The sequence below is a fragment of the Bidens hawaiensis genome, unplaced genomic scaffold, assembly GCF_021521415.1.
Source record: "Bidens hawaiensis isolate Kalapana, Puna unplaced genomic scaffold, B.hawaiensis_p1.1 tig00025623_1, whole genome shotgun sequence".
Taxonomy (NCBI): Eukaryota; Viridiplantae; Streptophyta; class Magnoliopsida; order Asterales; family Asteraceae; genus Bidens; species Bidens hawaiensis.
In genome coordinates, this window is record NW_027494102.1 from 21,400 (window position 1) to 35,175 (window position 13,776).

Consider the following 13,776-nt stretch of genomic DNA (forward strand, 5'->3'; position numbering starts at 1 on the left):
ATACCGAACTAACCTCAGGTTGACACTTGAATATTCGTTTATGGTTTGCGATGATGCTTATGGGCTATGGTTATGATGATGTTCGGTTTACATTTTAATTGCATCATCATATTCGATTAAGGTATTGTGATGATGCTTATGATGGGTATGTTTACCATTCCGCCTATTCAGATTGATTTATGGCTATGATGATGTTCGGTTTTTTGGTGTGGCAATGTATGCTGCAGCCATACTGACCTAAGCCTCGGGTTAACAATTTAATATGCTTTTGTTTTGTTTGATCTTTCTGGCACATCATTTTTACTTACAGAAGTTATGTTGAAGTCAAATCTAAGTGTCATTTGATTTGTATGGCTAATTTATTTTTTTTAGTGGTCAAAGTGTCATCTAAGTGGTCAAAGTTAAAGAGAGGTGTGCTTGGAAAAAAAGAACCAACACAAGTGTTTGATCACAAATGAGGGCATTTTCAACTAACCCAATTGGTAAATTTTATTGAAATGAAAATGATGGATGATTATTTCTTGATAGAAAATAGTGCTTTAAGGTTGTAACTTTGGCTTCTTTTGTTGTATAATATTATCTATGATTTTCTTATAGTTAATATTTACATTTTTTTATCTCTAAACTATTATTTAAATGTTTTTCAAGTTAAGTTGTGAAATTACTTGGAGCGTTACTTGGACACCTGAGAGTTCGTTGAGTGCTGTTGCAGTCTTACAGATGCGTTGTATCTTTTTCCAGACTCTACGCCACCCGCCGCAATACGGCGGGTCTATATACTTGTTAAAATAAGTAATGAATTCTAAGATACTATTGTTAAAAGTGGAATTCAATAACACAAGTACAAAAAAATCGTCGAGGAAATAAAGATGTTAACTTTTTTATGGGTGATTACTAGATCGAGTATCGTTAGAGTTGATTGGCCCAAATGTGTTAAATATGCAAATTAAGTTTTTTGTAATCTTGGTGACTAGTTATCTGTTGGTTGCCGTGTTTATAATATACCGCCTTTCTAGAAAAAAAAAGTGGAATTCAATTAAGCATTATTGAGGCGTGTTTTCATAAAAATAAGCTTTGATGTACAAAATATGACAGTTACTTGTATGGTGTACGATCTTGTTAATTATAACTAATGAATGATTTAAATATGGTAGGGTATCAAAAGATATTTATCTCACTGATATTTTTGTGAGTTATAATGTCTTCTACACATGGAGTGTGAAGCACATCAGATGTGTGTGTGATTATGTGAGATGTGTATCTAAAAAATATAAATACAGGGGAGTGTGTTTTTAATTGGTATAATTATAAACAACAGTTATTTTTATGATTCACATACACAATTTTGTTATATATTTATTAAAATGTGTTAATACAATATAATTTGTTTAAAAATAATTAGTAAATTATGATTTTATAAATCCATATAAAAGAGTGAAGTGTCACATATCACATGAAAATGTAAAGATACGAGATTGAAGTAGAAGACTAGGATATATGTAGATATGTGATGCCAATAGCCTCCCGACATTCCTTAACAGTCTTTTTCTATTTGATTTCCTATTCATTCTCTTTTGTTTATTCAGTTCGACTGTGACATCCACTTTCTATAATAAAACAAATCGGAATATTTTTTCATTTAAACATAGAAATAATATCTTAAAAAAAAAATAAAAAATTAGCATGGTAACCTACCTTTCTTTCTTTTTTTTTTCTTCTTCTTTTTTTTCTTAAAGCATGGTATATTATGTTCACCACTGTTCACTTTTACATTATAGGATGAATTAAGTTACGTATGTAAGAATGAATGAGAACTAAACTTCAGTTAACCACATTTAAAGCATTCTCAACTCATCCCCTAAAACTATGTAAAGAGTTATACAGATTGTAGGGTGACGTTATTATTGGTTGTGAGTGCAAATTATAGGGTGGAGAGAGACATGTATTGATATTTTGTAAATTTAGGAAAACTTTGTTATCCCTTATTTACTTTTTAATATTTGTTGAATTGGTTGTGAGTGTATGAGAGATAAAACTATAATGATAAAGATATAAAAAAGTTATATTGTAACATCCGACATTTTCAAAAATAATAAATTAAGAAATAATTAAATAAATTTTGTTATTTAATTACGTATATTCAATTGTCATCAACAATATAATAAAATAACTTAGTTGATGGTAGGCTTAAATGAGTGGACTAAGAATAAGTATGGACTTGAAGAGGGCAAATGAGCCTAAATTTCATGAGCTTAGTGTATAAATAGTTAAGAGGACATTCTCTTATATCAAAAAAGAACTACGACCTTGAATCACATATAAATCTCTACAAAATAAATGATCAAGATTAAAACAAACTTTACTCCGAAATGCCTAACATAGTTATGCTAAGATTAAAATATTGAACATATATATGAATACATTGCCAAAATTCAACAATCTACCTCATAAGTCGAATGCTAGCTGGGTCACCAAATCAGTGGAATAATGAAAAAATAAATTATGATGTAAACTATTTTCTTGTTTAACTTAAACAAGTCAATCTATGATCAACTTGAACTTGGATTGTTTATACACTGGGCTGTACCGAGTCTGCTTGTTTATAACCGATTCAAGTTCCAGAGCGCTGTGTCCAAACATTTTCGGGCTTCTGAATTACTTCATGAGCCCTCTGGCCTGCGTGATTAAAGCGTTTTTTATATTTGTAATGTTACTGGCATTTTCAACTGAAGTTTTTAGTTAACTGGGCTTATTGAACTTTTAACGGTCTTCGTAATCTGGCCCAAGATCTTAACAAGCTTTAGGAAACCCATTTACATTTCTCTAGGCCCTTTAGTTATCTTTCAATTTGGTTAAGAAACAGTTTTATGTAGTTTATTCTATTATTATTATTATTTCTTATGCACTCTCTCTAATTCTACCAGACATGAATCCATCCCTAAATTCCTCTAAAATTAGCTTGAGATTTTCATGATGCATTTACGGCCCCCGACAACGACTATGGGAGCGTTTATGTAGATTTTTATAATTTGTTTTAGTTGTACGAACTCGTTGTTTTGTATAAAATACATGTTTTGGTGTATCTATGAGTTTATTGTTTGAACGAACTCCTAGAATCGAGTTGATTGTTAATAACAACTCTTTAATAATAATAAATAAAAAAACAAAAAAAAGGAAAAAAATGATGGGTTTTTCTAAAAACTCAATAGTACGCAACGCATAGCCCTATACGCGACGAATCTATGGGGTTTTTTTAGCAAAATGAAGCGGGGTCCCTAGAAAACCCGTTTAGAAAACATTTGTAAATATTTTGTGGCACGGCTAACAATTACGCAAACGCGCTGCATCATACGGCGTTAACATATGATATGCGTTTTTGTACTAATAAAATTTATTTTTGAAAAATAATAAAAAATTTAAGAGCTAATGTTTGTGATTGAGAAGGATAGTGGGGCCGAATAATATTTGATGGTTGATGGGTCCAATTGACGTAGATGGCTTGTATTTATGTCATGTTCATATGGCCAAGCTTGTCCTCACCAAATTCAGCATGGTCATTCCAGGCTGCTCCTTCACTTCGCCCATAAACATATGCATGCGTGATCTATATAACGTATATATATTGCATATATATACTTGATGCATATATATATGGTAGGACCCACACTATGTTTGGATATAATTTAACCCAAGCCGTTAACACGGTTTGGAGAAGACGTTAGTCTTGTGAGTTCTCTCCTCTTGCCATAAACATGTGCTTTTGCATGCAAAAGTTTTCATGTGATACCCATATGACACCCTACCCCACTCATCATCTTTTCTTTTTATTAAATATTTGAATAATTTGTACATATATTGTTGGTGAAGAAAAAGTTTCACTTAAAGTATTACTTATGTTGTTCGATATTGTAGGGAAAACTCAACGGATTAGCAAAGGTAACCATGGAATTGAGGAAAATTGATCATAAAAGGAGGTCTGGTGTAATAATCTGAAAAGGATAAAAGATATAGTAAAATATTTCAAACAATAATTTAACGTACGAGCCAATTCCGAGGAGGTCGAGGCTTGAGATTAGACGAGTTTATAATGCTAGCAGTTGATGAATCGACAACTTAAATTAAACAATTTTCTTTGGAAGACATTAAAGACGCAATATGGAGTTGTGGTAGTGATAACACGTCGGGCAAGATGGCTTCACTTTCAAATTTGTAAAAAATTCTAAGAGGCATTCGAATAGGATTTTCAAAATGTATATATTTAACACTAGGTTATTGACCCGTGGGCGCCACAGGTGGAAAAATATAAACTTTTTAACATGAACCGGTAATATAAAACGGGAAAACATAAGTTCATACATACATGTCGAGACGATAAAGATAATACACAATGGTTAATAACGTGGGTAACAAAATAAAAACTTTACTAAAGATAACTTCAAAAGCAAAAGAAACTGCATTTTACAATCATTCTATAGATTAAAAATAACAATTTCATATATTACTAAAGAGTTCCTTATAAACAACATTTGTAGTTTTGTCTGTCACTTTTCCTTACTTGTCTAATATAAGCATTTTAACACCGTCTCTACTCTTCACTCGTGATAAAGCAACATATAGTTGACCATGCATAAACACCGGTGCTCGTAGGTATATACCAACTCTTGCGAGTGATTGACCTTGACTTTTGTTAATGGTCATTGCAAAACAAACCGAAACAGGAAACTGTCGTCGTTTTATTTTGAATGGCAGTTTCTTATCTGTAGGAGTTAGACCACTACGAGTTATATAAGTGCGAAACCCAATATTGGTACATGAAATTACCTTGACTTCGATAAAACGCCTTCCCAAACTAATAACTTGTAATATGGTCCCATTGCATAAACCGTTCTTTTGATCAATATTTCTTAGTAACATTATTGGCACACCAACTTTTATAACCAATCTATGATTAGGCATACCAGAAATCTTTAAACCATTTAGAAAATCCGGTGAGTGTAATGCTGCATCGAAACCAGGACCAACACTTTCAAATTTGTCTAAACTATCAGAACTAAGATATTCAACTTCTTCTCCAGGAAACATACACAAAAATATGTCATTAATTTCTTCGACAACCTCATTTAAAGGTGCAAGCATGGCCCTTTCTTGGAAATATGAAATATCATTACATTTTTCCAATAACAAATCAATCAAATCAGAAAGAGGATCGGAAGAATCACGAATCAAAAGATCATCCGGTATCTCTATAATGGCGTTACCGTCAATGCCACCACCAAGTTTTCCTTCACCGAGCTCCAACAACCATTCAGCAAATCTAATGGTGTCTTCCAATTTTGATGATTGACATCCGACAGTTAACCTCATATTTTTGGTTAACCTAAGAACCTTGCATTTGGTCCAAATGTGGGATGAACTAAGTGAAGCATTAACAATGTCACTACGTGACCAATGTTGTACCACGGGTAGGATTTGTCTGAAATCACCACAAAAAACAATCACTTTACCACCAAATGGATGTTGACAGTTGCTACGGTTACCATCTTTTATAACATCTTTTAAAGTCCTATCCAAGGCTTCAAAAGCATGTTTATGTATCATAGGAGCCTCGTCCCAGATAATGAGATCAGTTTTGTTGATTAACTTGCAAATATTTGGATTTCGTTTTATTGAACATGTAGAATCCTCAGTTAGATTTATAGGAATTAAAAATATAGAGTGAGCGGTTCTACCTCCCTCAAGTAACAAAAATGTTATACCGCTGAAGGCAACGTTTAAAACAATTTTACATTTTGATCTTATGGAAGCCGATAATGTCTTCCATAAAAAAGTTTTTCCCGTCCCTCCATAACCGTACACAAAAAAATACCACCTCTCTTTTGATCAACTGCTTCCATTATTTGATTATATACATCTCGCTGCTCATCTGTTAATGAAATAAAAAGACGTTCAAACTCACCAGTCATGACTTCAGTGTCATACGCTAGCTCCTCATTCATAAAACGATTTGTTGATGCCAAAATACTATCATCATCAGGGAAAGGCATTGTAGGAAAACAACGGAGAGTACAATTATTTCTGAGAAGGAAGTTCTCAATTTCAAGTAACGCGATGTTCTTTAATTGTGTCTCTGAAAGCACCAAAGCTGTAACGATAGATAAAATATTTAAACTGACTATTTAACTTAACATTTTTATGAATGTGTGAAAGAAGTTCAAAAAATAACAAATTAAAAATAATTTGTACCTAGATTTTTCTGGTCATTTTGTTGTTTGTAAAGAATTCCATCAATTAAATAATGCCAACACTTTTCCCATACGTCGTCCGGTCTAGATAAACTGTATGTGATTAACATTGTAGCAAATAAACTACATAAATAACAACCACTTGCAGTATGACTTGTTTCTTCAATAGCTTCTATATACTCGTTGTCATCGTCTAGAAGCCCTCTTTTATAACACGCATGTAACACCGTGAAAATTTCGAGTTCAAAGTATCAAATTTCCAAAGTCTAGGGACTAAATTACCAAAATCCAAACTGGAGGGTTAAAAATGAAAAATTGGTTTTTCTGACCCATCGCGCTACGCAATGAGTCAGAAGAGACACCCATCGCGTACCGCGATGGGATGTCTGACAACGTGTGCCACGTGGCACACAGTGGCACCATGTGATGCCACGTGTCACCACGTGGCAACACTGCCGCCACGTGTCGCCACGTGGAGCGGCGACTGCCACGTGTCAACACGTGGCAGGCCTATATGGGTGACTCAGCTGACCTATATCGCGGTATGCGATAGGTCAGCCCAGGGAACGCCTATAAATAGCAGCCATGGGATGTTCATTTCTCACAACCAAAACCTGCTCTCACATCTCTCTACTCTCTCTAGAATACATCGATATTCGTGCCTCGTTTTCTCGATAAGCGTGCCTTGACTTTCGTTTGTGTAACCAATGTTTCCTTAGAGTTTGTACCACCCTCCACCCACATATACCAAAAAGGTGTTGAAATGGCAATGAATCTCGATAAACGTGTCGACGGGTACAGAAGTTTGGCGTAATTGTTTGACGATCGAGAAGTAAAGCGGCGTCGGAGTGCTGCTCAAGTCCCTAGGATTTCGGTACGCCACTTAAGGTTGGCGTAATATCGAATTCAATATAATCTAATATTATATTCAAGGCTTAAGCCTTAAGTCGAGGTTATACTCGATACCTCGATAAAAGAAAAGAAGAGAAAACATAACAAAGAAATGAATGAAAGATTGAATGTTGAATGTGTGATAACATATATATGTGTGTAAGTATATATGTATATATTCTTTGTTATGAAAATATTATTTAATGAATAAAGAGTATTCTTAAATAATAAAAGAAAAGATTACGTTTCTTGGAGAAGAAGAAACGTCGGGTTTTTAATATAAACTAAAGGTTTATAATTTACTTTTAAACAAGAGGTTTTTAAGTAAATAAAGAATTGAACTAAAGGTTCAATCGAGGATTGAGATATAAGACTAAAGGTCTTAAGCCAGATCGTGTATCTGACTAACAAATATTTATACTCGTATTATAGGTGCGAGATAAGAAAGGGAAAGACCCTTGGACGGTGAGTGAAGGCGATCCTAAAGAGACAATGTGAATACGCCCCCAAACTTTTAAACTTGTTTTCAAATGAGTCAAACTTGCTATGTGAAATTGTTTACAAGGAACTATGAGTTCCTAAAACCGTTATAACTATGGATATAAACCTAGCCCTCAGGTTGTGGTATACGTATGTCTGGATCCTTACATAGGTGGTACTATGCGATGTATGGGCATGATGGCACCACTCTTGGTCGTAGGATGCTCTCCTGCAGAGAGTACGACCTTATGTGTATATTTACGGGTACTTAACTAAGTCGAACGCTGCGGTGTTTGCTGAGGTGACCTAGCGTAGAGGCTCTAGTTTATAATGTGTTATTTGACTTTGTTATTCCTAAGCCACGTTGGGCCGAGGCAGGCGTAGTCTCGAGGGGTAATAAAGTAAAAGAAGTTATTTTGGTCAGCGTGTTCACCAGCATTCGTTGCTGACGTATTTTCTTACATTTTGCAGGTGAACAAGTTTAGCACTTGGAGTGACGAAGTGCTTATATATCCGGTGGCTCGGATTTTATTTTGTAAAACTTAATATATGGTGGTTTTGTAACATAAACAAGTAATCTTTTGTTAACTCAAAACGGGTATTCTATAATCCCGCCTTTTATGTAAATATTATATTTCGATCCTTAAAATTTATAAGTCTTCCGCAAACTAAACGTAACTCTGATTTATTTACAATTACGATACCAACTTATGGGTCATACTCCTAGGCCTTAGATGGGGGTGTGACAACGCATCCCTGTAAGTAGCACATACTTCACCATCAACAGTACGGATATCTTCAAAACATATAGGGCCTTTAACCTTGTTCAACAAAATTCTTAGATAGTATGCTTCATTGAAAGCCGGAGGGACATGATGAACACGACCAGTTGAGAAACCTCATTTACGTAGGTCCCAAACCCTTTCATCGGTTTCCAAACAAATTTTGTTGGAAACTCATCGTAGGTTAGCGTTCGAGCAAGACCATATTGCTGATTACACTCCATCCAAGCAATGAATTTTGAAGAACCAACACTCGATTTGTTTAAAACGTCTTCCACGTCATCATCATCTGCGAAAACAACTGTTTGTTGTCCAGGTAAATGAAACGGAAGCCGAGTCACATAAGGTATTATGTAATGGATGTCAAAAGCAAAAATTCTCCATGCAGAGAGATATCTGCAATCATAAAACGCCTTAACTTCGTCGACCACTTCTCCTTGATTGTCAGTCTTGTCTTGTGCAAGTGATATAGTAGCACGATCCGGGCCTTTATTAATGTACTTAAACAAATACTTAATCGAACCCTCTTGATTACACCATTCAAAATTGATATGGGCCTGATATTTTTTTAACACTCTGCAGTTATATGGAATAACATGTCTGTTGTTTAAATTCACCGCAGACTTGACAACAACATTACCCAAATCTCTTCTTCGGTAAACAGGAAACCCATTCGAATCAATTGACCTCTCGTTCGGAAATTTTTTTGGGAATTTTTTAGAACACGAGTTATCGTCCATACACGAGCATTTTGGATTAGCCACACCGCAAGGACCATGCATCATGTGGTCGTTTACAAGAGAATACAACTCTGGATCTTCATTCGGATCTGGAATTTCTGCTGAAATAAATTTGTCTATATTCTCAGGATTATGAATTTTATGTTCGAAATGCAAAAACAAAGTCGTAGGAATTTCAGCCCCTAGGTTATATACACGTGTTACACACGGGTGGAAAAACATGTTAACAAACATAATAAATTTAAACAACAAATTAAAGCACAAAAAACTTCTTTAACTTTTGGATCAAAACGTTAACCATTTACAATGTCTAGATATTAAAAGTTTAAAGTTACTATAAGTTAGTGTACACCGAACCACAAAAAAAAAACATTAACAAAAGACCGATATATGTTCTTACATATTAAACCACCATCAACTTCTTCAAATATTATAACAAAAGAAACTCATTTTGCTTCACCGCCTTAAAATTAAAAAAAAAACAATATAATCCAAATTAAATATACCATTAAAATAATAACATGTTTAATAATGAAAGCACGTGTTACACACGATTGAAAATTATAATAAAAGTAAAAAAAATATATAGCATGTAATACGTAAATTGAGTTATATTATATAATGATTTTTATTTATGACTTTTAATAAGTTTTTGATATATTTATACACTACTAATTATAAACTATAATTTGCAAACAAAACATTGGTGTTTGATTTATTTTAAAATAAAACATTCATACCGATATTATTATACATTTTATGTGTATAAAAATGATTTTTATAACAAAATGTTGTCACATATTAAAAAAATGTCTTTCTATAATGTTGGAAGAATTGAAGACGAAGACTCAAACAATAATGTAAGATTTCAATATCTTTCAATGGCTAGTTACCTGTATATCATACGCGTGAAAATTGTATATAAATATATATAGCGACAATGATAATAATAGTAGTAGTAGTAATAAATTGATAGTGTAATATTTATAAGAACAAATACTTTTACATTCATTAGAAGGTATTATATTGTTTTTATTAAAATAAAATAACACACAACAACAAATTAATAACGTAAAATGCCAACTTAAATACATCTTTCTAATTTAATCCATGAAGCCAAAAAGATATATCAATAAAAACTGCATCATGATATATGAAGTCATAAAGTCTTGTTTATTAAACAATCATCGAAATAGTAAGAAATATGTTGTAATTTTTTATACTTATAAAGAAGAAAACTAAAATCCCTACAAAATCAAATTCAATGTATTGTTAATAAGAGAAATAAAGGTACAAATACAATTCACAAACTTATAAACAAATCATAAATATCTATGTACATTCTTGGAATGAAAGAATGAATTTTATAATAAGAATTATATAGAGATAGTTATCATATTATCATACGGTTAGTAATAGAAGTTGTTTGATAAAATTATTACACGATTTTTTTTATAAATGATTTAGATAAACTTTAAGGTTGTAATCTAATTAATTATTATGTCAGTTTTGTCTAAATTTGAATATTAAAGTGTGTAAGTTTCGGTTTAATTTAAATACTCATATTTTGTCAAATTTGGTTACGAAATAAATCTGAATATTAAATTTGAATATTAAAGTGTGTAAATTTTGGTTTTATTTAAATATTCATATTTGTCAAATTTGGTTACGAAATGATTTATATATAAAAAATGAATATGTCTATTTAGTTAAAAAAATGGTATAACTTGAAAATAACTTGTGACGACACGAATTCATACCGAACAAATTTGATACTTTTTTAAAATTAAAACAACACGTTTCGAAATAGTTACAAAATATTTAAAAAAATGGTTAATTGGTCAACTTCAAAAAATTATGGAAAAGTTTTTTATTTTTGAAATATTATAATCGGAGGTTTATTTTTAGACATTAATTTTAACATTTAGACATAATAAAAATGGTCAAATATAAGGAAATGAAAAGTTTGTTGAGATCGAAAACTATGTAAAGCTTAAAAGTTTGTGTTTAATTTGTAAAATTCCATATTTAATAGGGTTTAATTATGTTATGACTATTAACCATAAATTAAGCAATTATAGTGACTATTTAAAATTTGAAATATAAATATAAATTCTTAATGATTTATTTCAAATTCCGTATTTAAGCAACAACTTACTATATTTTCAGTAACATTAAAATTAAAAGTATATGACTATCTAATTATATAACTATAAATACAAATATCACTATCTAATTATATAACTATAAATAAAGATAGAAGTTATTATAAACCACAGATATGTTCAATATTATATACATAGTTATGCATAAACTAAGGATCAGTTAAAAATATTTGTGTTTATTACATTTATTTTGACATAATTAAAAGGTTTTTAACTTCTTACCACTATTATATGCACAAATTAAGGACCAACGGTTTTTATTTTAAGCCATAATTTTGACATAATTAAAAGATTTTATTATAATCTTGCATTTAAATTCTAACAATATTATGTAACGATTAATTGGTATTTAAATAAAAAAATGGAAAGTATTTTGATAATAGAAAAGTTTTAATACGAGTTTTATTTTAACAATTAATTTTGGCATAATCAAAAGATTTAAATTTTCATTTTACCGCAATTATGCTCATAACTATGCATAAATTAAGGATCCGAGAGTTTTATTTTAAGCAACATTTTTAACATAATTAAAATATTTTAATATAATCTTGAATTATAACAAAAACATTAACCTACAAAGTATTTTAAGATTTAAAAACTTTTAATGCGAGTTTTATTTTAAGCATTCATTTTGACATAATTAAGATGTTTTCATCTTACAACTATTATACTCATAATTATGCATAAATTAAGGAACAAATGGTTTTATTTTAAGCAATAATTTTGACATAATTAGCATATTATTATAATATAATATTGAATTCAAATTCAATTAGAATCGTATAACCATTAATTGGTATTTTAAAAAATCTTGATAGTATTTTGATATTGGAATATTTTAATAACGGATTTTTAACTTCAAATAACATTATGTAACAATTAATTTGTATTATAATGGAAGTTTAACCTTAAACTGGAAAGTATTTTAAGATTGAAAAATTTTTAATGCAGAGTTTTATTTTACGCACTCATTTTGACATAATTAGAAGGTTTTAATATTAGAACTATTATATGAATCTATAATTATTAATAATTTTAGGACTAAAGAGTTTTATTTTTAACCAATAATTTTGACATAATTAACATTGATAATATAATATTGAATTCGAATTCAAATTCAAATAAAATCATGTAACGATTAATTGGTACTTTAATGGAATTCTAAAAAAAGGTTGGAAAGAATATTGAGATTGGAAAACTTTTAATGCGATATTTTTAACTTCAAACTGTATACAAAATGAAAAAATTAACATCACAATTCAAATTTAACATTGTATTATGGCAATAGTTCAAAAAATAACAAACAAATACAAGAAAATATCAATACTTTACATATTAAAAACCAAGAGAAATTAAAAAAACTGGTTAATTACAATACCTTTCTTTGATACAACCTATTAAAAGAAAAAGAAAATATGATTAATTACAACCTATCAAAACATACATTTTTATCATATCTGTTAACAAAATATTACAAGACGACACCTTATAATGTCATCAAAACTAACAAATTTCAGCCCATACAAGTGGCCTTCAAATTCGTAGGAATTTGATAGATGTGTCTCGGCTGTGAAACAAAGTTTGTGTGGGCAGTCGATGTATTTGTAAGTAGACATATTTGCATCGAGTGAGGCCTTCCGAACAATCAAAGATTTATTCTCTGCAAGCCAAACATCATGTTTGGGAATGCAAGACTTCCTTACATAGGCTTGCATTTTGTTGCCCTGCCACATTATTATTAAGATTAGTAAATAGTTGTATGAATAATATAGTAAATCAATGAATGTGTTAAAAATACCATTTCGTCTTGAACAATCATTTCGATGGACCAATCTTGCCCGGGCTTTGAGTTGTCCTTCAGCCGCCAAAGTTTCAAAATACCTACCTTTAGGATACACTCACTGTTAAGAACATCGAGTTGGTTCAACATGGTGATATTTGTTGGCTCCATCTTTCTAGTGGTGAAAAATTTTTAAAAACACAAAAAACTTAAAATTAAATAACAATAACACTTTTAAGCCTCAAAAATGAAATATAAAAATGGAAGATATATAAACAACAAAAACTAAAAACCTTGCCACACAAAACTACTCGCTTTTACTAAAGAGCCTTTGAAGGTGTAACAATTAGGCTATCAAATGTACATATTTATACGCAAAGGATTTAGGGTAGAGTAAATTATAGAAGGAAGGTATAAATGTAATTGATTATAAAAATAAATTTAAGAAATTTCAAAAATTTTCAAAATAAATTATAGTAAGAAGGAATAGAATTGATATCGTAATTAATGGATTTTCAAATAATATGCAATGTTACATAATTAGATTCGAAATACAAATAATATATTTCCAAATTTTTGAATTTTATGTAATGGTAGTTCTGTAAAATGCAATGTTACATAATGTAAAAATGTAAGTTACTAATTATATATTATGTATTGTAATTCATATAAGGTGTGCAAATAAAAAGTTACTAA

The 13,776-nt window shown here is 30.7% G+C and overlaps 1 protein-coding gene across 1 annotated transcript; it reads right to left on the reverse strand.

Moving 5' to 3' along the window:
• Window positions 1–4,350: 4,350 nt before the first annotated feature.
• LOC143571921 (uncharacterized) lies at window positions 4,351–6,352 on the reverse strand. The gene is made up of 4 exons (XM_077057219.1): window positions 6,244–6,352; window positions 5,957–6,142; window positions 4,974–5,729; window positions 4,351–4,451 (listed from the first exon to the last, which is right to left on the reverse strand). Exons 1-4 carry the CDS (start codon window positions 6,350–6,352, stop codon window positions 4,351–4,353), a joined length of 1,152 nt encoding a protein of 383 aa, XP_076913334.1.
• Window positions 6,353–13,776: the final 7,424 nt, after the last annotated feature.

Excerpts from the sequence above, each read along its gene's own strand:
- LOC143571921 (XM_077057219.1), bottom strand. The coding sequence starts at position 6,352 with ATGTTAATCACATACAGTTTATCTAGACCGGACGACGTATGGGAAAAG. Across the intron at positions 6,143-6,243 it reads AAATGACCAGAAAAATCTAG|CTTTGGTGCTTTCAGAGACA; the intron begins GTACAAATTATT and ends CTATCGTTACAG. Across the intron at positions 5,730-5,956 it reads TGACACTGAAGTCATGACTG|GTAGAACCGCTCACTCTATA; the intron begins GTGAGTTTGAAC and ends TACTTGAGGGAG.